Source organism: Amphibalanus amphitrite, unplaced genomic scaffold (genome assembly GCF_019059575.1).
Source record: "Amphibalanus amphitrite isolate SeventyFive unplaced genomic scaffold, NRLGWU_Aamphi_draft 000383F_arrow, whole genome shotgun sequence".
NCBI lineage: Eukaryota > Metazoa > Arthropoda > Thecostraca > Balanomorpha > Balanidae > Amphibalanus > Amphibalanus amphitrite.
In genome coordinates, this window is record NW_024881877.1 from 111937 (window position 1) to 132137 (window position 20201).

The 20201-nt window shown below is 51.2% G+C and overlaps 3 protein-coding genes across 12 annotated transcripts; all 3 read left to right on the top strand.

Annotated features, from left to right (window-relative positions):
* The first annotated feature begins 603 nt into the window (after nucleotides 1-603).
* LOC122390124 (upstream stimulatory factor 2-like) lies at nucleotides 604-5128 on the top strand. 9 transcript variants are annotated; one of them, XM_043382791.1, is made up of 6 exons: nucleotides 604-938; nucleotides 1818-1894; nucleotides 2743-2819; nucleotides 3151-3393; nucleotides 3852-4060; nucleotides 4496-5128. In XM_043382791.1, exons 2-6 carry the CDS (start codon nucleotides 1836-1838, stop codon nucleotides 4724-4726), a joined length of 819 nt encoding a protein of 272 aa, XP_043238726.1. In that variant the 5' UTR covers nucleotides 604-938; nucleotides 1818-1835; the 3' UTR covers nucleotides 4727-5128. The 9 variants fall into 9 exon arrangements, with proteins under 9 accessions (XP_043238726.1, XP_043238729.1, XP_043238730.1 ...); XM_043382794.1 differs by having other exon boundaries at nucleotides 647-847; nucleotides 3154-3393; XM_043382795.1 differs by having other exon boundaries at nucleotides 648-938; nucleotides 2743-2860.
* A 172-nt stretch (nucleotides 5129-5300) lies between these two features.
* Nucleotides 5301-15136, top strand: LOC122390139 (hydroxyproline dehydrogenase-like). Its single transcript, XM_043382816.1, has 8 exons — nucleotides 5301-5950; nucleotides 6203-6393; nucleotides 6728-7023; nucleotides 7324-7436; nucleotides 7926-8033; nucleotides 8231-8337; nucleotides 13505-13695; nucleotides 14282-15136. Exons 1-8 carry the CDS (start codon nucleotides 5735-5737, stop codon nucleotides 14452-14454), a joined length of 1395 nt encoding a protein of 464 aa, XP_043238751.1. The 5' UTR covers nucleotides 5301-5734; the 3' UTR covers nucleotides 14455-15136.
* An 838-nt stretch (nucleotides 15137-15974) lies between these two features.
* LOC122390130 lies at nucleotides 15975-19971 on the top strand. Of its 2 annotated transcripts, none has more exons than XM_043382803.1 (4): nucleotides 15975-16117; nucleotides 16614-16772; nucleotides 17245-17283; nucleotides 19333-19971. In XM_043382803.1, the coding sequence occupies exons 2-4, from the start codon at nucleotides 16766-16768 to the stop codon at nucleotides 19620-19622; spliced, it is 336 nt and encodes a 111-aa protein (XP_043238738.1). In that variant the 5' UTR covers nucleotides 15975-16117; nucleotides 16614-16765; the 3' UTR covers nucleotides 19623-19971. The 2 variants fall into 2 exon arrangements, with proteins under 2 accessions (XP_043238738.1, XP_043238737.1); XM_043382802.1 differs by having other exon boundaries at nucleotides 16006-16121.
* Nucleotides 19972-20201: the final 230 nt, after the last annotated feature.

The window sequence follows — 20201 nt, forward strand, 5'->3', positions numbered from 1 at the left end:
TAATCTGATTCACTTCAATTGCAATCAGGGATTGGAAGACACCTTATGCCTATGTAGCCTTTGCGTTTTATTATCTTTATCTCTACGTCTCATATTACACATGTCGCACGCGGCGAAACAGGAGCTCGACGATTCTCCGTGGGGGCATTGATGTACCGTCTCACCGTCTTACGTCTCAGTCACGCACGGAGCATAAATAAAGAGCTATGGTCGCTACAGGTACCTACCCACAAGGAAAAGGCCATAGCCTATGAGCTTAAAATCGTGTCCACGTCCATACTGATACCGGTGGCCGTTCTGATGAAAGGGCGTTCGGCTGCCCCGCCCCCTTTCGGTCCGATAGGAACCAGATAGGGACATTCCGATTCGCGTCGAGAATCAAGGACCGCCCTTCATGTGATTCTTAACAGCCTAGAAAAATAAGCGTCACGTCAATGATAGGTGATACCTAGTCTACTAGAGAAGTGCGAGGTCCCGCCTCCCCCCCCCCCAAATCCGCCCGTAAATCGCAATCGGCCGCGCATATTTGCGCTCCTCCGGCGGTCGCCGGTCACGCGGTCTCGACGTCACGTTGAAGGCACGTGATCGTTTTTTGTACACTAAGCATATAGTACCATTGTGACCCACCGTTTGGCTTAGAACTTCATGTCTATCAGAAGAAGTTTGCTGAAAATTGCATGTGCGATAACTTTAATTAAGAATAATCATAACATACTCCATAAAACCCAAGATAAAAACGAAAAGAATGCGCTTAGGATGTGCTATTGCGCCACCGCCATCTTGTCACATGACTTCGATGTTTGGTCCCGTGACCACGAATCACCTGTTCCGGGCAGCCGTGTTCCGTGTGGGGTGTAGATGCTAAGATTTTGAGTATTTGGTATTGTTTTGGTGGACTTTGCGATGTTGTGAAGCTGGAAATAACATCATGCACATAGGTTTGTAAATTTGCCAATTTCTGTCGAATCCAATTTGTACGGATTAGAACGCAGTCAGTCTGAAGCTGATACCGGCTTTAGTGCTGAGTGTTTCTATATTTTTCTTTACTGTTGAAATAATAATTCAAAGCCATTGCTACATTTGTTAGTACTGTATAATCTGGCTCAGTCATATATGCCTGTGTATTCCAAGTAATTCTGTAATCGCAGAAACACATGCGTGTTGAGCATTTCAGTGTAGATACCTAATGTTAAATGTAAATGTTTGTAAGGTAGGTAATGTTTAAATTGAAATAATCCATCCAAAGTAGTGTGTGCAATTTATGACATGCGGATACAGGTACAATTATTACATCACCATGAAATGCAGGCATCAGTCATGCACATTGATTGAATCTCACTGCCTGTGAATTAACTAATTCAAATTGAGCAACTCCTGCCTCATTAAGGAAAAGTAAATTTCAGCAGGTACCTCTGCACACTGGTTTGCATTTGTATGTCTATTTTGTTGAAATGGCCCATAGTTATCGGTGTGTGCATGCAGCATTTTCAGCAGTACAGTGATTGTGTTATCCCCTTGCTTTATTTACAATTTTAGGTGAGAGTGCTGTTGCAACAAATAAATGCTTTGAAGGAACTATCACAACAGACAACTGTACTTGCAGCATAAGGCACACTTGATTTCATAGTTTACATATGTTTATAATGTCCAGCAAATATCTGTGACTGAATGCTTAACAGACTATTTAGCTTTGAATAAAGAGGCAAGTCCTCCATCTGTTAAACAGATAAAGGACTTGCCTCTTTTTTCAAAGCTAAATAGTTTGTTACCAAGCCCTAAAGCTTGTTTTTGACATTGACATGTGTGTCTTGTTTCAGGTTTGATGGTGACCAGGAATGAATGAAGGAGAAAATAAGGAAGTGATACCTCAAAATCTGGCGATAGTTCAATACGGGTAAGAAGTGTTTCCATTTGCACAGCTGACTATGTTGTAAATCACAATCCTTCCACCTAAGGACTAGTAAAGCAGTGTGCAAATGTATATCAGTGATGCAAGTAATCAATTTCCAAGTGTCATAATCAGTCAGAAGACTTAAATTATGGGAAAAGGCTGAAAAAGTCATCAGGCTGCACCAAAGAGCTGTTAATATGATGTTGGGTTTGCTGAACTCTGATGTCTACCAATTCTGATTATTGTTCATTTGTAAGGTTTGGCAGTTATTCAGCAGAATTATTGGTCTCACTCTCTGGCCATGTGCCATGACTGCCCAGTACAGTGCCAGACATTGTTTGGTGGTGCACTCATGACTCAAGACAGCAGCACTGCTCTATATTCAATAAAAAACTGTGAAAGTCCCATCTTATGGCATGTAAACACTAAGCACACATTCTGTTTTTAGATCAAAATTGTCCTCCATTTCACAGACCATTTTAGCTGGCTTTTATCTCACAGGCACTGGGTCTCAAAGTGGCTTTACTGGCACTAGTATAGGAACAAGAGTATAAGAGATCAATTGAAATTAGTTGATTTTTAGTATTCTTTATCATTTTTTGTGTGACTGTTATTTTATTGGTATGATTTTTTTGCTATTGTTTTGTAGGTTTTTATACAACTATTGACAAAGTGATTTAAGAGAAAAAGTAAAGATTGACAGCAGCCAGGAACTTCACGAACTCCTTTAGCTCGATATACAGGCTAGAGCCTGTATTCCATTGAAATGGCGACATTGACGTCCCTCAAACCCGAGACCTTCGTTTAGGCCGTGCTGTCCCTGACTCTGCCCCTCTTTGTGTGCCCCACAGGGATAAGGAGAGCAATGGCCGAGACCCGGACAGTCCCATGCAGTTGCAGTATTTCAAGGCTGGAGGTGCGCCTCCAGGCAAGTACCAACACACGCCGGATGGTCTCAGACTAGCAGATGTGTGTACGCGGGGCATCAGCAGCAATCTGGGGCTGGGCACATTCGGCCGGAAGCACGTGAAATCTCTTTCTCTCACTAGTCACGTAACCTCACCGCGATGTTTTTGCTGTGTGTGGATGGGTATTGGAGCACGCGGAGCAGTCGGCTGGAAATGTGTTACGTGTATGGCCGGGACAGTACCTGACTCGACAATGATCGTCCAGCGCGTATGACCTTTCCGAACTTTCGACCCTCCTAGCCTCCGCAGAGGACATGCATTAGCCTGACCGCCCCGACATTCTGTTCATAGCAGGCATGACTTACCGCGTGGTACACATCAACACGGGATCGGGCGGCGGCGGCGAGGTGGTTCAACAGTCTCTGGGAGGCGCAGCGGCGGCGACCACGGCGGCCGTGGGCGGCGGCGGCGGCGCGCAGGGTCTGCTCGGCGCGACGGCGACCGGCGCGGAGGTGGCCGACGCCCAGATGGCCTACATCCCGTCCGGCACGACGGCCGGCGACCAGCTGGCGACGCTGAGCGCCACTGGATCGGGTGAGGGTACTGGACACACGGTGGGCATACCGGGAGGACAAACCAACCTTCTTTTATCTTTATCATCAGCTGGCGACGCTGAGCGCCACCGCTGAGCGCCACTGGATCGGGTGACGGTCACTAGCGCCATCTCCCGAAATGGAATATGTCGATCCGACCGTTATGGTATTTCCGGACATCAGGAATCTGCGTCTGTTCAAATAGTTCGATACTGATACTGATCCTCCTTGTTGACCTGCCTTTGATAATCTAAAGAGGCTAATGCTGGGTAGCGAGTGCGTCCCATGCATTCTACTCACGTTATACATACTGTTTGAGTTCCACGTGTTACTGTTTGAGTTCCACGTATCCATGTGAATTCTGTAGCGTTGATGATGGTGTATAGCGTGTACCCATTATCCATACAAAGTGTCTATGCTGATGGAGCGTGTCCTCACGGCCTTCTCTCCGTCTCGCAGGCGGGTTCTATGTAATCAGCAGTCCACAGGAGGTGACGATACCGAGCGGTGGCAACCGCACCGGCGGCCGCTGCGAACTACACCGGGATGACCGGCGGCGGGCCACCCATAACGAGGTGGAGCGGCGGCGGCGAGACAAAATCAACAGCTGGATCACAAAGCTGGCCAAACTGCTGCCCGATAATGGCGACGCCGCTAAACAGAACCAGGTACGGGCGGTTAGAGGTACTGGCAGGGGCCCTCGACTCTCGGTCGTACCCAGGATTTAGGCCTGCCCTGGCCCTGTATCTGATAATTATTATGCGAATTTAAACTTACTTGTGCTGTTCGTATTCGTCAGATCAATTGTGTTAATTATGTGAATCAATCATAATATTGCTGCAACTCAATGAGCATAGTTCTCAGTAGCAATGGCCAAAATCCTCGCCTCACCAGTAAGCTCCCTGTAATCGGCTTGCTTTGTGGTCCGTGCCACTCGTGTGTCGTGTAGTTAGGCTCATCAGAGACGCCATTTGCTTATTATGGGTATTGGGTGTATTACCGATGTGACCGCGTGTAGGGTATCCGACTGCCGACATCCTTGCGATAGTCTGACGCCTACCGACCTTTTACAACTGACACTGACCGGCGGCTCTCTGTTGCAGAGCAAGGGCGCCGTGCTATCACAGGCGTGCGACTACGTGCAAGACACGCGCGGCATGCAGCAGAAGTACATGGACCTGGTGCGGGACAACGAGAAGCTTCTCGAGGACATCAAAATGCTCAAACAGAGTAACGAGGCGCTGGTGACGGCCAACCAGCTGCTGAAGGCGCACCTGAAGAGCCAGGGCGCCGTGATTTTGGACGCCGATCAGGCGGCGTCCGGATCGCACTGACGCCGGCACTGGCGCCGTACGGGCGCCGCGCGGCGGACAGACGTGGCCCAGTGAGGGGCGCGCGGGGCTCCGGGCCGCCGTGTGGCCCGGAGCCCGGCCCAGGACCAGGACCAGGGCTCCGTGCTCGGGCCGGCCGCAGTTTCAGTACTCGTGGGCATGCCGCACCGGGCGGCGGGCTGTGGTGGACGTGCCGGCGGCGACGACGCGATCGGTGGCGGCCGCGGATGGCTGCAGCCATACCAAACTCATTTAGTTCACCCATATCCACAGGACCGTAGTGAGCAGTGGCTCGCAAGCGTGTCTTGAAGTCGGCTATTCTCGAGTGTGGCTTGAGAACGTGTTATGTTGTGTGTTAGTGTGCGTGTCTGCGACATACCAGGCGCAATACAATGCTGGACTGTGGCGGGTGGAGTTTGATTTGGGCGCGCACTGAGGGGGGTTGGGGGGCTGGATGTTGGACTGTGGCGGGATGAGTTTGATTTGGGCGCGCTGAGGAGGGGAGGTGGGACGGGGAGCTGGGTGGGTTCCGTACACGTGACACCATTCCTGGACCGATGCCAGACGGCAGAGCACTGCCGCCACTGGCGATCAGTCGGGTCAGGTCCAGCGGCGGGGACATCCGTCGGTCTCTGTTTATTGTGCTGACAAAGCCAGCCACTTACCAGTGCAGGGCGGATAAAACCGGTAGGGTGTTCGGGGTGGCATGTTTTGTGCCGTAAGCCGTTGTTAGTGTTGGCTGCGCGGCAGAGTGTCCGGAGGCAGTGCAGATCAGGATGCGCACTTACGGCTAGTACTGAGCTCAGGGCAGTCTGTGTTGAACTGAGAGTTGTGGTGGGCGGTGGTGAGCTGGTAATGAAGGCTGGTGGGGACTTTTGCTGTGCTGGTGGGAGCTCTGGCGCTGAGCTGGTGATGGTGGAGATGCTGAGCTGATGAAGGCTGTCTCTAAGCCTGTCAGCGCCGTGTTGAGCTGGTTGCTCCACTCGCTGATCTAGACTACCGAGCCGAGCCATGCTGCTCGGCGTGCGCTCGTCGGCCCGTCACGGCCGGCCGGCCCGCCATCTGCGGCTCCTGCAGGCCGCTGCCGCTCAGCTGGAGCCCGACTCGGAGCTGGACTTCTCCGACCCCAGACAGGTGTTCGACAAGAAGTCGACGCCCGAGCTGGTCCGCTCGCTGGCCGTCCTGAAACTGTGCTCGCAGGACTGGTTCGTCGACAACGCGCTACCGGTAGGTGCAATTATTCCACACATTATCTCTTGAAAGTTCATCTCGACATGTGCCCGCCCGCTAACGTAAAAGGACGTTTACGAAATTGAACACCTTAGCCCTGACTTGTTGACGGTCGCTATATCCATGAATTATTATTTTGTATGCTTGGAAACCCCGTCTTTACTGTGTCCATGTGTCTATACGAGTATATATGTGCGCTATGTCTTGTCATCCGACTCTGACTGGCTACCGCTGTGTCTGCTGTGTCAGATCCTACGCGGCTCTGAGCGCCTTCTCGGTCGCCGGCTGCTGCTGGCGCTTGCCCGGCCGCTCTACAGCCAGTTCGTACCGGGGACGTGTGAGGCTGACCTGGCTCAGGCAGCTGCGCGACTCCGGCGGACCGGCGTACGACTCGTGTTCGCCCATATGCTGGAGGACGACTTACGGGAGGGCCAGACACTGTGAGTGCAAGGGAACGTCGGACCGTGTGGGTGGTGAGATGTGGTCAGACATTAGGGGGAGAAGTGAGAGACAGTAGGATCACTGATCCAATTGGTGGTGGGCTATCCGTTAGGCCTTGTAGCACGACCTTTCCGCCAGACCTTTGGGACCTCCGTCAGATACCACTACGAGAGGTGGAGCCTCTTAGACACTGCAGAATGTGTATGTATAGTGCTGGATGCCATTCGTTACCTAGTGTGTCCCTGGGCCCTGGAGAGCAGCGACTAATGTCTTGCCGGCCACAGCGATCCCCTATCTCTACCCTGACACCGTGTCTGCCGTGTCGGTCGGCAGGTCCGCTCTGCTGGACGATAACCTGGCGCTGACGCTGCACCAGTTCGGCATGGCGACCCGGGTGACGGCCGGGGAGGCGCACCCCTGCACCCTGCTCAAGCTGACCGGTCTGGTGGCAGTGCCGGCGCTGGCGGCGCTGAGTGGCGCTCTGACCGCCGCGCCGGCTGACCGGCTGACCCGACTGACTGAGGGAGTGGCCACCCAGCTGTCCGGGGGTCCCTGGTACCGGCTGGCAGAGCTGACCGAGGAGCAACAGCGGCACTGGGACGACGGACTCGCCAGACTGCGTGCCGTCGGTCAGTGGGCTGAGTATATCGACGTTTGAACTAGGGCTTTCTCACCTCCTTTCTGGGCTCGGCTTACGAAGAAGAACCGTTTTAACAACATAGAGCTGGGCAGAAGGGTATCACGATTCACAGACACTGAAGAGTTCGTTTCGTGTAAATTGTTTGGCTTATGAAGGACTAATCCCTGGCCAGCAGTGTAACTGTGTATTATTTCTCACGGTATAAACGGCATGAACAGGTGCGCCTTTATCAAATACATGACCCCGCAGCACGATATCCCGTCTGCTGACACTGTCACTGTGTGTCCAGGCGAGTTTTGTGAGCGGCACAGTCTCCGTACTATGGTGGACGGCGAGTACTCGTACACCAACCCGGCCATCGGTCTGCTGACACTGGCGCTGGCCGCCAACTTCAACACTCGGGTGAGTGAGAACGCACGTACCTAATATGTCATGTGACCCTAGTCAGCGGCAGCCAGCGACTCCCGTAAAATGTTCCGATGGACACGAGACGAGCACCTGGGCTGCAGAATTTACACGCGGTAGGCTGCAAATTAGAGGTCCTTGTGATTCACGATTTTTTACAATATGTTGATAATGCTATCTTATACTCACAGTATGTGTCGTATGGTTCTTATCTTATGATGCATCGTGGCACATAAAAGCTTCATGCTTCCCTGTTTTGACTAGTACCATTATCTACCAACGATCGGCCAACCCGCCCTCACTGGCCCCATTCTTTGCCGACAGAATCCCCTGATCTGGGGGACGACCCGCCCTCACTGGCCCATTCTTTGCCGACAGAGTCCCCTGATCTGGGGGACGACCCGCCCTCACTGGCCCATTCTTTGCCGACAGAGTCCCCTGATCTGGGGGACGACCCGCCCTCACTGGCCCATTCTTTGCCGACAGAGTCCCCTGATCTGGGGGACGACACAGTGCTACCTGAGGGATGCTGAGCAGACTCTCACCAAACATCTGTCGGTGGTCGACAGCCTGGGAGTCTCCTACGGAGTCAAGGTGACGAGTCAGACGAGTCGGTTTCGCCCAACAGACGCTGAAAACGGTAGATGTGTCTGATTTGTGACTGATTAGCTCCCAGGCGAGACCCTAAACAAGTGTGAGATGTGCCCTTTGACGCATCGCCAAATCACGGGGCACCTCGTACTTCATTCAGTGTTTTTGTGTTACTGAACTGACCTATGTCTGTGTGGCAGCTCGTGCGTGGAGCCTATTTGGAGAAGGAGGTCGCCCGGGCGCTGAAGCTGGGCATACCGCGGCCCATCCACGACACCTACCAGGTCACCTCCGATAACTACAACAGGTAGGTGGTAGAAATGTCCCGTGCTGTACCTGTTACGCGGCGTTTCGATATTTTGGTGTTTTTGGATGATATGTCGATGCTGATTTTTGTCGTGTCTCCTTCCTGTTTCCTTTGTGTTTTCTTCCTGTTTTCTTTGTTCGACATCATCGCCGCCGCGTAACGCCTCTCACGCTCGCCCGTCAGTTTGTCGGCAGATCATTAAGCAGTTTAGATTCCCAAAGCCCAAAATGCATAAAAGCAACAAGCTGTCGTGACTGACTAATTTTGTTAAAGTCTGAATTGTGTCAATTTGCACTCTCATATCTCGGTAAACGTTCAGTGCCTACGCATCATAGGTAAATTAAACCAAACAAAGCGCACCAATAATGCCAGGAAAACTCAATAGCCCCATTTACTGTTCCGCTACAAGCACGTTACGGAACTGTGAAGACAGAGGGAGGGAGAGGGAGAGTGAAAGAAGAGAGAATAGGAGTGAGTGAGTGAGTGAGTGAGTGAGTGAGTGAGTGAGAGAGAGAGAGAGAGAGAGAGAGAGAGAGAGAGAGAGAGAGAGAGAGAGAGAGAGAGAGAGAGAGAGAGAGAGAGAGAGAGAGAGCGGGTGAGAGGGAGAGAGAGAGAGGGAGAGAGAGAGAGAGGAGGCTGTTTAGTTTCGACAACTGTCGATTCGGCGTTTATGCCATAAAACGGCTAGCTGACACGCCGAGTGATCACGGCCACACTTGTCCAAGTACCAGTTTCCTCTCGAAACTTGTCGACTTTGGTGACCTGATGAGACTTTGTTAGACGCGCGGAGAGAACAGGCAAGTTACTAATTCGTTTCGTTCCGAGCCAAAGTTGTATCGGTCAAGTACGTGTGGTGACACTTGTCAATTCTGTACTGGGTGGAACGAGACAACAATCACAATAAAATGACGCCTCGCCGGTCCTGCGGCGCGCGCGGCTCGGCGCGGCTGTAAAACGATTACCGATTTGGATTGTTAACAAGCGATGAGTGCAGTGGCACCTGCACACTGTCGGTCGGCTGTACTGAGAGCCGTGCTATTCTCTCTGGGATTGCGTATCGATTTCACTGTTCAGCGTCATAAACGAGCAGCTGGTGATGCTGTGCGACTGGTGGACACACCCGGGCAATACAGGCCCGCTCAGTGCGGTCAAAACAATATCGATCCGGTTATATGGAGCAGTCCATTCAACCTATTGGCGCATGTTAAACGGTCGGGATGGCAGCTAGCGTCATTATCTCTGGGCTTCCGCAACTGACATTATTGCATGTATACACCTTTCGCTCATTATTTAGGTCATACTGGGAGCAGCCTATGGCCAAAATTGACGACAGAGTTGGCCTACTCTGAAGGCAATTAGGAGCTTCCGGGACGAGCTAGTAATAACCACATTCACACAGCAACCATACTTCGGAAGTGGATCCCAGAAATTAGTAGCCCCCTCCATACGGCTAATTATGGCACCACCATATAGCCCCGTTACATGCGATACCCCTTTGTCGTGACCTATTGCGGATCACGGAACTCTAACCACGCGGGACGTGACCGGAATGAATGATACCGCGGGACGCACCCGGAATGACTGATACCGCGGGACGTACCCGGAATGAATGATACCGCGGGACGTACCCGGAATGAATGATACCGCGGGACGCACCCGGAATGAATGATACCGCGGGACGTACCCGGAACGAATGATACCGCGGGACGTACCCGGAATGAATGATACCGCGGGACGTACCCGGAATGAATGATACCGCGGGACGCACCCGAAATGAATGATACCGCGGTACGTACCCGGAATGAATGATACCGCGGGACGTACCCGGAATGAATGATACCGCGGGACGCACCCGGAATGAATGATACCGCGGGACGTACCCGGAACGAATGACACCGCGGGACGCACCCGGAATGAATGATACCGCGGGACGTACCCGGAATGAATGATACCGCGGGACGCACCCGGAATGATGATACCGCGGGACGCACCCGGAATGATGATACCGCGGGACGCACCCGGAATGAATGATACCGCGGGACGCACCCGGAATGAATGATACCGCGGGACGTACCCGGAATGATAACCGCGGGACGCACCCGGAATATCCAACAACGGCGTCAACGTATCCTCACCCCCGTCTGGGCCAGTGAATGAGACACGCACACTGTACCGCCGCCCCTCACCAGCGGCAGCACAGGCAATCAAACAACGACGCTGGCCCGTTTCACTGCCGGCTCACGACAGTACGGGCCCCAGACTGGATCTGACCTTCAGCCAGCCAATGGCACGTCTCCAACCATTCGAAAATGTGTGGATGCATGCAAGTGGTATCTCCATGCAACGACCAACACTGCCTTGAGTAAAATTGCACTACCTTGACCAGGACAGGGAGGACAGCACTTATTTCTCATTCCCCGACAATTGAAAAAGTGTAATCCAGTCGATTGTGTATACCGTACCAACACGCTTCAGCTCGCTTCCATGGAGAGGTAATTACGGCCACGCATGGCCAGCCGTCGCTGTCTCATTTATGGGGGCAGTAAACCCAGCGCTCACAGAGCAGTCGGGAGATCTGGGCTGGTGCTGTAGAAACTTTACAGTAAATAGGCGTCATACACTATTGCATGTGTCCTAGAAGTGGACTCGTCGCAGCTCTCACTGGTGCGGGGCATGATGCCAATAATGACAATTAGTAGTAATAATCTACCCCATTCGATATAATGGTAACGACTGGACTATTTTCCTGGTAAGGGCGGCTGGTGTAACGCCAGGCCGTATATGTATCTCTTAACCACTACAATTGTTGTCCCGTAAATTAGTCGCTGAATAGAGGAATGGAGCCAACTGACAATGATTGTTTATCTTATTGACTTGGTCCCAAAATCGTTCGGTTATCTGCTGCACTAACAATTTACATAAATGATAACGATGCGGCGTCCCCTACTAAATGGCTGACGCTAAATAGGCGAACCGGCGCGCCTGGAATTCAGTTGAGTTTGGCGGAGTGATATTGACGTAGTTTACCAAATATGCCAGACGCACTGAATGTCAATTAGGTGAGTGGTCCTTCAGCAAGTATAGGACATTACTAAATGATAATGATACGGCGTCCCCGAAACTAAGCGGCTGCCACTAATAGGGTGAACGGCGCGTCTGGAATTTTCTGAATTAGGCAAAGTTATATTGACGTAATTAACCAAATCTACCAGTCACACTGAATGACGATTATAAGAGCGTTCTTCAACAAAGACAACAGAACAGGTTGACAATAGAATAAATTGACTTCTACGTAATGCCCCTTTGGCATCAATTTCACTGCTGAGAGCCACTGTACCGAAATGTAGCATTCATCACAAAATTAAAGCGGGCGTCGCTTTACGTTTTAAGGGGAAGTTAACTAGTAATAAAACTAGACACTATATCTGTTCCTGATCATGCGTTTTCCATGCCTGGGTTTCATCTAGAAAACGTGCCTTTACCGAGAATTATAGTAAGGTTGGAACCCAACGTACTCCGCACTTAACCATGCCGCATTATATGAAATAGAATGCAAAACGTTCAGCCGCAAAACATTGAATGCGTGAAAGGTGTTTCATTTTGGACCTCCTTGAGCTGTAATTGATGAATAAGCGAACTGAGACCTACTAGCAAGTAACAACTATCCGGATAATTGCGACTGCATACAGGAGAACTACCGTCAAATGTCAAATGGCATGCTGAGCTCTGAAGATTTTTTTTTTTTAAACAAGATATTGATTACTGAAATTATCTGGTATTGTCAGTTGACGTCATCCAAGCGTTAATATGAGCTAATGACGGCAGGTTAATAGCAAAGTAATAAAAGGACAACCCCCAGATCCTCAACGCTCAAATCGACCCACTCCCCTTGATATTTGACCGAGATATATCATTTGTTAGCCTTGCTACCCAATTATAGACCACAATTTCCGAACCCCGTTCTACTCTATCATCTACCCGACCTCGTCAACCCATTGCTTCGATCATCTCCCTTTCGTTATAGCCCCTCATTCGCCATCATAGTCTAGTTTCGTCAGTGGGTTATATTGTATGTTACGTGCTAATTTCAGGAGGAGGGAGTAGGGAGGGCAGTGGGAGCACGACATATTTGACATGCACAATCCGCGTCATACACACGTGAATGCACACAGACATAAACTAACTTCAGAGCAAGCGAAGGCGTTATAGTGGGTACGAGATTTGCACAACTCTTTATGACGACGTTAACAGTACGCACACAAAAATGATGCAGAAGTCTGAACTCCACGAGTAAGTGACCATTTACCGAGATATTTGAATCAATTGACAGACTCAGATTTTATGTTAGTGGGCCAAAAATAAAGCATTCGATAGGCTGGAGAATCTAATGCCGCCGAATGACCGGCGACGCGCTGCCGGACTTACATGATAGTTGTCGGTCGCAGGGGGGTCAAGAAGCCGACCAGTCAGCCCGGTATCGACGGCGATTCTCACATCGAACGATCACACACCGCGAATGACTGACAGTCCTCCAGCGTGAGTGAACGAATGCGTAGTGTCTAAGTGTCTTGACGTCCGGGACGAATGTCCCGGACCGAATGGTCCGGCGACCCACGCGGTGTACCGCCACCAGTAGAGTCCAGTGACGAGTGTCCGACTGAGAGACAGAGTGTGTGCGCGCTCGTGTCGCCGCTGCTTTTATATGGAGCAGCGAAGCGCATCGAGAATCGATCGGTCCACATGGCTCGGAGATAGGACAGTGTGTTACATGAAATTCGGTTCGAAAGAAAGTACGGCGTGTCACATCAGAAACAACCTTGGAAAAATTCCGTCCTCGGAATTTCGAACAAAAAGGTGATGACATCGATATCGAAAGAAAGTACGGCGTGTCACATACCAACTCACAGTTGGCACAGTTGGCGAATCAGCGTGGTTTGGATAGTGATTGCGTGACAGCCAGGCTTTGCCGGCTGTCCTCCAGTCAGGTGGTGGCACATGCCCCTCGATACAGTCATATGGTGTAGTGTAAAAGAAAAGAAAAACATCTAGAGCTGGGTGGCACTCAGAAATGGAATAAGACTCCTCCACCGCTACGGTTGGATTGATTGATTCTATATCGGCCCGTCTAACTAAGTCCGATGTAATCCCCGCCCCGTCGCGTTCACAGACAGGTGGAGCGGATGCTGGGCCGGGTGGCCACGCTCGGAGACCGGTCAGCCGTTATGGTGGCCTCCCATAACGAGAACAGCGTGCGTCTCGCAGTGCGATTGATGGCCCAGCTCGGCTTGCCGCGCGATGACGGCCGGGTGCTGTTCGGTCAAACGTATGGCGTCTACGAGCAGGTCTCTACACCACTGGGTGAGTGGAAAACCATCAGGTTTCAGCTGCAAGCCCCGCCGAGGAGCCCTAACTAACATCAGCGGAACATGGTTTCCCCCACCTGCAGTCAGGATGAGCAAAACCCCGATAAAATTCACGTTGTAGACTAGCGGGAGTTTACTGTACTGCTCAAGATAATTTTGCTCATAGGTGGCGCCAGTGGTAAGCGCCTGAAGATATGCTGTGCCGCATTACTCTAGAAAGAAACGCGTGCGCTGCGCGGCGTGCGGGCGGATGAGTGGAACGGGAGGCTAGCCGTATGCTACGTTCGCGCTTTATCTAGCCAGTACCATTATTATCTCCTCCATGGTGGTTCCCGCCTCCATCGCATCGAGTCAGAATCGTAATCAGTCAGTGTCGTATCTAAGCCGTCTCATGCCCACCCAGTCCGTATCTAGTTCGTGTCGTATATCGCCCATGTCGCATGCCGTCCATCTTTCGTGCTTTATATCGGTAGTGTCTTATCTATTCCGTGTCGTTCCCCGTCCGTGTTCCGTCTCAGTGCGTGTCGTACGGCCGAGTCGGATAGCCCATACCACGCTAACTGTAACCCTCCGTTCGGCAGCGTCCGCCGGGTACGCAGTCTACAAGTCGACACCCCTGGGCGACATCAGCTCCATTCTACCGTACCTGGCGAGGCGGGCCGCTGAGAACAGAACTGTGGCGCGGGGCACGCGCTCAGAGCGACGACTGCTGGCGGCCGAGCTGTGCCGACGACTGGGGCTGACCGGCAGCTGACAGAAACGGGACGGTAGATGACGGAAACGGGCGGGCAGATGACCAGCCCAAGAGTCCAACACGGCAATTACAGACCCGGGACGGCACGGGGATCCCGCCTTCCCTGAGCAGTGAAGGATGCGATGCAATCGAGAGTCCCCTTACCAGCTCGGATTGCAATGGAAGTTGACCTGATAAGTTAGCTCTAACTTGATCATTTTATAAGGGTGCAAAGCCCTCACAGACCATCTGGAGTCGCTCACGGGATCTGCGATTCCCTGTCCAGCACCTCGGATTAGCAGGGCGTCGTACCGTTATTGACCGGCCAAAGCTGCCACGAGAGTCGAATATCCGCTGAACAGCGTCAAAAAGGCTCTTAGCGGCATGCCAATATCTGCTAGTCGGATAATAGTTATACAGCGTCACCCAGCCAATCCATAGAGGAAACGGAGATTGAGATTTGAACTTTGAGCTCTCTCACTCATGCGTGCTCATATAGGAACAAATGCTCAGCAATATATAGAAGGGTTCAACGCGAAGGAGTTACGTAACAAACGTAAGTCCGAAGATGATTGACGATATACTTTACTGAATCTGCCGTGCTTTGCACTTGAGGGCATATTCTCGATTGTGGGAACCTCTGCCGTGTAACTGTCATCGACATGCTTAGCGTCTCTTGTTTCAATACATAATTTTTGATACACGTTGTGTGCCTGTGCAACGGGTAGACGTTCGGTTGTTACTCATTCGGCAATGCGTGACAAAACACTGTAAGCTAGAGAAAATGTGAGAGATGAAAACTTTTTTAGCATCGTAAGAAGATAAGCGACAAGTGATTATGTTATAATCTAGAATAAGTCTAGTATCTTTAATTTACTATGTTTTTTTTCAAGCAATTTCAATTCAGTATAAGGGGATGAATACTCGTTTTATTACGATTTGCGAATATTCGACCGTCTATAAAGCGCTTAGCCCTAGGAAAACCATAGACATCTGTATACCGTGTACAGAGGTGTACAGAGACCCATGCTTGGGCGAAAACCAGCCGGTGCGACCAAAGGTCTTCTCAACTGGACGGCGTTGTGGTGTAGACCTTAGCGTAAACAATGGAAATTAAAAATGGAGCTTGCACTCGTGGAGCTGACGTTTTATGTAAAGACAATTTTGTCACTAAATTAAATAAGGTCGACGAGCATAGCCGTAATTCGTATAGGGATACCGTTTACCAATTACCCCGACCGACCTAATAGAGATGCTCGATAGTCGATACCACTGGACTCGACCCTTAAACCTGCCAGAGTCACCGTGTACCGCGACAGTGAGACCCCCAGGCAGTCGACCCCCGTTATAGAAGGCAGCCCGATCCCCGCTATAGAAGATAACCCCGAGTTAAGCCAAACGTCGCCCGCCTCGACCCGGAGGTCACCCAGTGTTTGGCCGGCGGGGTCCCGTCCCGATGATGCGAACTGCGCCACCGACGGGACTGCGCGCAGGCGCTGACCCAGTCACCGATCGATCCGACCGACTGCTGTTTGGTGGCTGGTGCGGCGCACGGCCGGGCCGCCGCGCTGGAGGTACAGGGTCGGGACGGACAGCGAGGTGACAACACAGGACAACAGCGGGGCTGGGTAGCACGGCACGAGAGGGAGGACTGCGGCTCACACGGTGAGCGGAAGCAAGCCAGGTAGGTAAGTGCTGACAGGGAGATCGCACTAACAGGATAACTTTCTACCAAGTGACAGAACAAAGTGGAATAAAATAACTTAGCTGATGACAACCATTTCCGCAGTCTACAATGTGACTCAAAGTGTTTACTTAACGTTCAATAGGTGTTGAATGAATGCCTTGGTTGCGTGAGTGAATGTCATCATGAGCTTGGCAAACGTGACAGACATTAAACAAAGAAACGTTCCTGCTCTGGGTCAACACGCGCGAGATATCGCATTTAGCTAGACAATCACCATTATCTCGAGCCGTGGCGCTTGCATTTACAGTAAGTACTAATCACCAATTTATGACCTCAAGCCTCCTTAGTAACGGAACAATAAGGAACTCAGGAGTTAACCCGACTTCGTTCGTTTTACCTATGAAGTAAAACAAAACTGATTATTTCTAGGTCAGCTGAAGCCGAAGGCCGTCTTTCTGCTTTCAAGTGATCATGTTCTCCTCACTGTTGTCAGGGACAAGCGATCAGCGACCTCCGCCTCCGGGGCATCATCGGATAACAGACTGCGTGGACAAACCCTGGGGAGCCTTCTCCACCGAACAAAATCAGGACCAGTCACAGCTGGATCAACTTTGACGGCACGTCGGCACCGACCATCCGACCACCATGGCAGGTGTGTGTCTGTACTTTTGTGACTGATGCGTTCATACGATGTCTCTTCCAGTGCCGAGAAAGGTGTGCGCCCTGGGTAAGCCTATCGATGTTTCGCATTGCGTGGGCACCGCGGCGTAGAGTGCATCGCTGCATTGTATGCACTGTTCCCGATATAACTCGACGCTCGGTGCCAACAATACAGTTCGATAGAGAAGGCTAGGGCTGGAGGTCACGGTCGGAGCAGCATGATCAAGAGCTGACCACCTTAGCCGAGCTTGGCAGCCGGCAGCTATCGCTCCAGTTATACGAGTCTCTCAGTGCAAACGCTGCCACACTGATAGCCGTGAGAGTATTTCATTTTGAATCAGCCAAATCCACTCGGGAGTTCGTGACCCGTGACGGTAGTTATACATGCCGGTTATATCTCGGAGAGTGATATGTAGTGAACCATCCTGATACAACTTGAACTGAAACGTCAATCTTCCCCGCAGGATATCAAGTAAACATCGAAGACGCTGGCAACTACTCAGGTAAGAAGACATAGAAATGCGCATTAGAACTCTGGGCATAGGCGTCGCCAGAGATTTTCGGTTGGGGGGGGGGGGGGCAAAATCAACTTTTGTGTGAAACCTTGCCTTTCCCCAGTCGTTAGTCACTCGTTTTACATGTCATTCGACGCGCAATGGTGCGAGGAATCCGATGGTGGCAAAGTTTTGAGTTTTCCTTCTAGCTATGCCATGTATTGTTTACAGAAAAATTCGAAATTTTGAAATTTGTGGAGAAAACAACCGGTAGAATTACAGTGCAGGCTTCAATTGCCGGCTGCAAAGGGCCCCTGTGATGACTCTCGTCACTCATAATCATTACCCAGAAAAAGGTGAAAAACGCTCCATGTAATCGGATCACTCTGCTAAAACCTCCATTCACGCATGCATGCAGAGGTTTTACGTGAAATGCATAGGACTTAGGTATCCCAGCCGCCGATTGTAGCCAAGTTGGGCATTCGGCGGAGACTGAGAGTGAATGTCGGAAGTGTGAATCGGAAGTAAATTAGTAGGTAATTCATCTTTGCTCCAGTGGGAGGAAGTGTTTTGTTCACTCGAGTGCGAACAAAAAGTTTCTCGTTTTTCGTGTGAAGGGAAGCGCTGCAAACGTGAACAAAAAATGTTTAACGGAGCGAAAAGTTACGCACGGCATAGCGGCAATGGATCCCTTAGAGATAAGCTTTGAACTTCCAGGCCATTTCAGGCCACTCAGGGTCAGCGTGGACTAGAAGCCTGCTTAGGATCCCGGAGATCGGCGTGGGTCACCCCAAATATTTACGTGTATGTGGTGCTACGGCTTTCCGAGCCCAAGGTGGGGCCCTCAGAAGCCAGTGTGGGCGGCGGGCGCTAAGAGACTAGGCCCAGGGTGAGCCTAGAGCCCTCGGATAAGTGTGAACTGTGAACCGTCGGGGTCTATGTTGAATCCCTAAGGACCCTACGTAGGGACATACGAAACATGTGTTGCGGTCCTCAGGGGGACACGTGAGTTGTGACCCCTCAGATGCCGGCCTGGGGTAGCAAAATCTGTCGCCTCAAAAGTTCGGCTGAACTATCAGAGGCCAGTTAAGGTTCTCAGAAATTTTTGAAGGCATCCTCAAAGATTCGTGTGGCCCTTCAGAGGTGAACATATGAATAAGGTCCTAAAAGATCCCTGTATGGGCCCTCAGAGAACATGGACACCAGTGGCCAGAACATGGACTCTCAGAGGCCGGTTTGGTCCTTCTGAAAGCTTCTTAGACATCAGTGGAGCTCCTTAGGAGCCGGTGGAAAGCAAGCTCATGAGCCCTGTGGCACTTGAACGGTACTTGAGCCTGTCGCAGACATTTGACGAGAGTCAAGAAAGGCCCAAAAAGATTTCGTGTCACGCTTTGAACGACAATTATGTGTCAGCACTCCAAAACTTATGAAAATCAGCTATAAAATGTAATAAAGAACCAACTACAACGTGGAATGTAGGAATACGTGGAATGTGGAATAAATGAATGTAGGAACGTGGAATGAAACACAGCATTGACATTTCCGAGTCTGGAGTCGAAGTCTTGAAGATTGTGGCGACTGCGACTCTGACTCTGGTTTGAACTGCACGCTCCAACCGAGTCTGACCTTACAGGCAGTCTCAGACAGGTACCCCCATTTTTTCCCGACTCCAAAATCTCATCGGATCTGTATCGATCTCAGGGGGTGCCCGGTCCGAGGTTGAGGGGGCAAGCTGCCCCGCTTGCCCCCCCGTGACGACGCTAATGACTCTGGGTGCCATGATCCATGAAATACAGAGGTCTATGGGACGCAGACGCATCCACTATCAGCCAGTATTCACTAATATTCCTGTATCACACCCAAACGCATCTTGGGCGACTGTAAATCATTGGAGTTTCGTCCACTAGATGTCAGACAATGCGTCATTTCCGGTACATTTAGACGAATTGGTAGAATCTCAGATGTGCCCTGTGTCCTGTAACGCATGTCCGTGGGTCCTATGACAGACGTGTTCGTGTCTATGTGTTTCCGTGTGACAGAGTGCCCCATTTCCCGCAGAGCTCAGTGAGACCGAGAAGCGTCGCGTGCGCCAGCAGGTGCTCCGCGAGCCGGCAGTGCGAGAGTCCGTCGAGGAGATGAAGCAGCGACTCAACCTGATGAAGAGCATTGTCGACGACACGCGCCAAGTGATGTCGGGAGGCGCCGCCGAGCCGCGGCCCAAGGGGGTCGCCATCGACGGCGCCATGATGGGCGCCATCTTCGCCGTCATCCTGGCCGTCATCCTCGGCGCGTCGGCGCACGCCTTCCAGAACCTCTACTACGCCGTGCTGAAACGGTTCAACCGGTAACGTGGCTGCCGGGACGCTCACCCAGCCGCTCTCCAAGAGGCGAGAGACGCTCACCCAGCCGCTCTTCAAGAGACGAGGGCCGCGCTTCCAGCCGTGGGAGCCGCTCCACAGACGCGGGATCCGCTCAGTCAGCGACAGCCGGGTCCCTCGGGATTTGAGGCTCAGTTGGGTCGCTCATCCAGCTACAAGAAGGTACGCCGAAGAGCCACGAGCGACGGCGGCGGATTGTGAGAAAAGAGCCAAATCCAGATGTTGGAAGTATTCTTCTCTTACTGTTGCTGTGAAACGCTTCCAAAAGCTTTACTGTTTCTTCCCCTGTTGTAAATACATACGTGTACCTAAACCGTCATATTGGACATACTTGTAGATGTAGTTTGGAGGTCACTGCTTAAGTTCGGAGAAAACCATGTTATGAAAAGATTCATACGAGCATAAATGAAGCATAATCACACGCACTTACATAATCTTAAATGCCACCTTTTCGACTTTTTTGTCGAACTTAGTACGGCAGACATGCGTCCATTATGTTGAAAAAGGGTATAAAGCTTGACCTCAAGTTTCTTACAGAATTGCTCCCCG

Coding starts and splice junctions, on each gene's coding strand:
- LOC122390124 (XM_043382791.1), top strand. CDS start 1,836: ATGAATGAAGGAGAAAATAAGGAAGTGATACCTCAAAATCTGGCGATA. Junction 2,820..3,150: donor GGCTGGAGGTGCGCCTCCAG/GCAAGTACCAAC, acceptor TTCTGTTCATAG/CAGGCATGACTTACCGCGTG. Junction 3,394..3,851: donor GCTGAGCGCCACTGGATCGG/GTGAGGGTACTG, acceptor TCCGTCTCGCAG/GCGGGTTCTATGTAATCAGC.
- LOC122390130 (XM_043382803.1), top strand. Junction 17,284..19,332: donor AGACGCTGGCAACTACTCAG/GTAAGAAGACAT, acceptor CATTTCCCGCAG/AGCTCAGTGAGACCGAGAAG.
- LOC122390139 (XM_043382816.1), top strand. CDS start 5,735: ATGCTGCTCGGCGTGCGCTCGTCGGCCCGTCACGGCCGGCCGGCCCGC. Junction 7,437..7,925: donor CCGCCAACTTCAACACTCGG/GTGAGTGAGAAC, acceptor CTTTGCCGACAG/AGTCCCCTGATCTGGGGGAC. Junction 8,034..8,230: donor GAGTCTCCTACGGAGTCAAG/GTGACGAGTCAG, acceptor TCTGTGTGGCAG/CTCGTGCGTGGAGCCTATTT.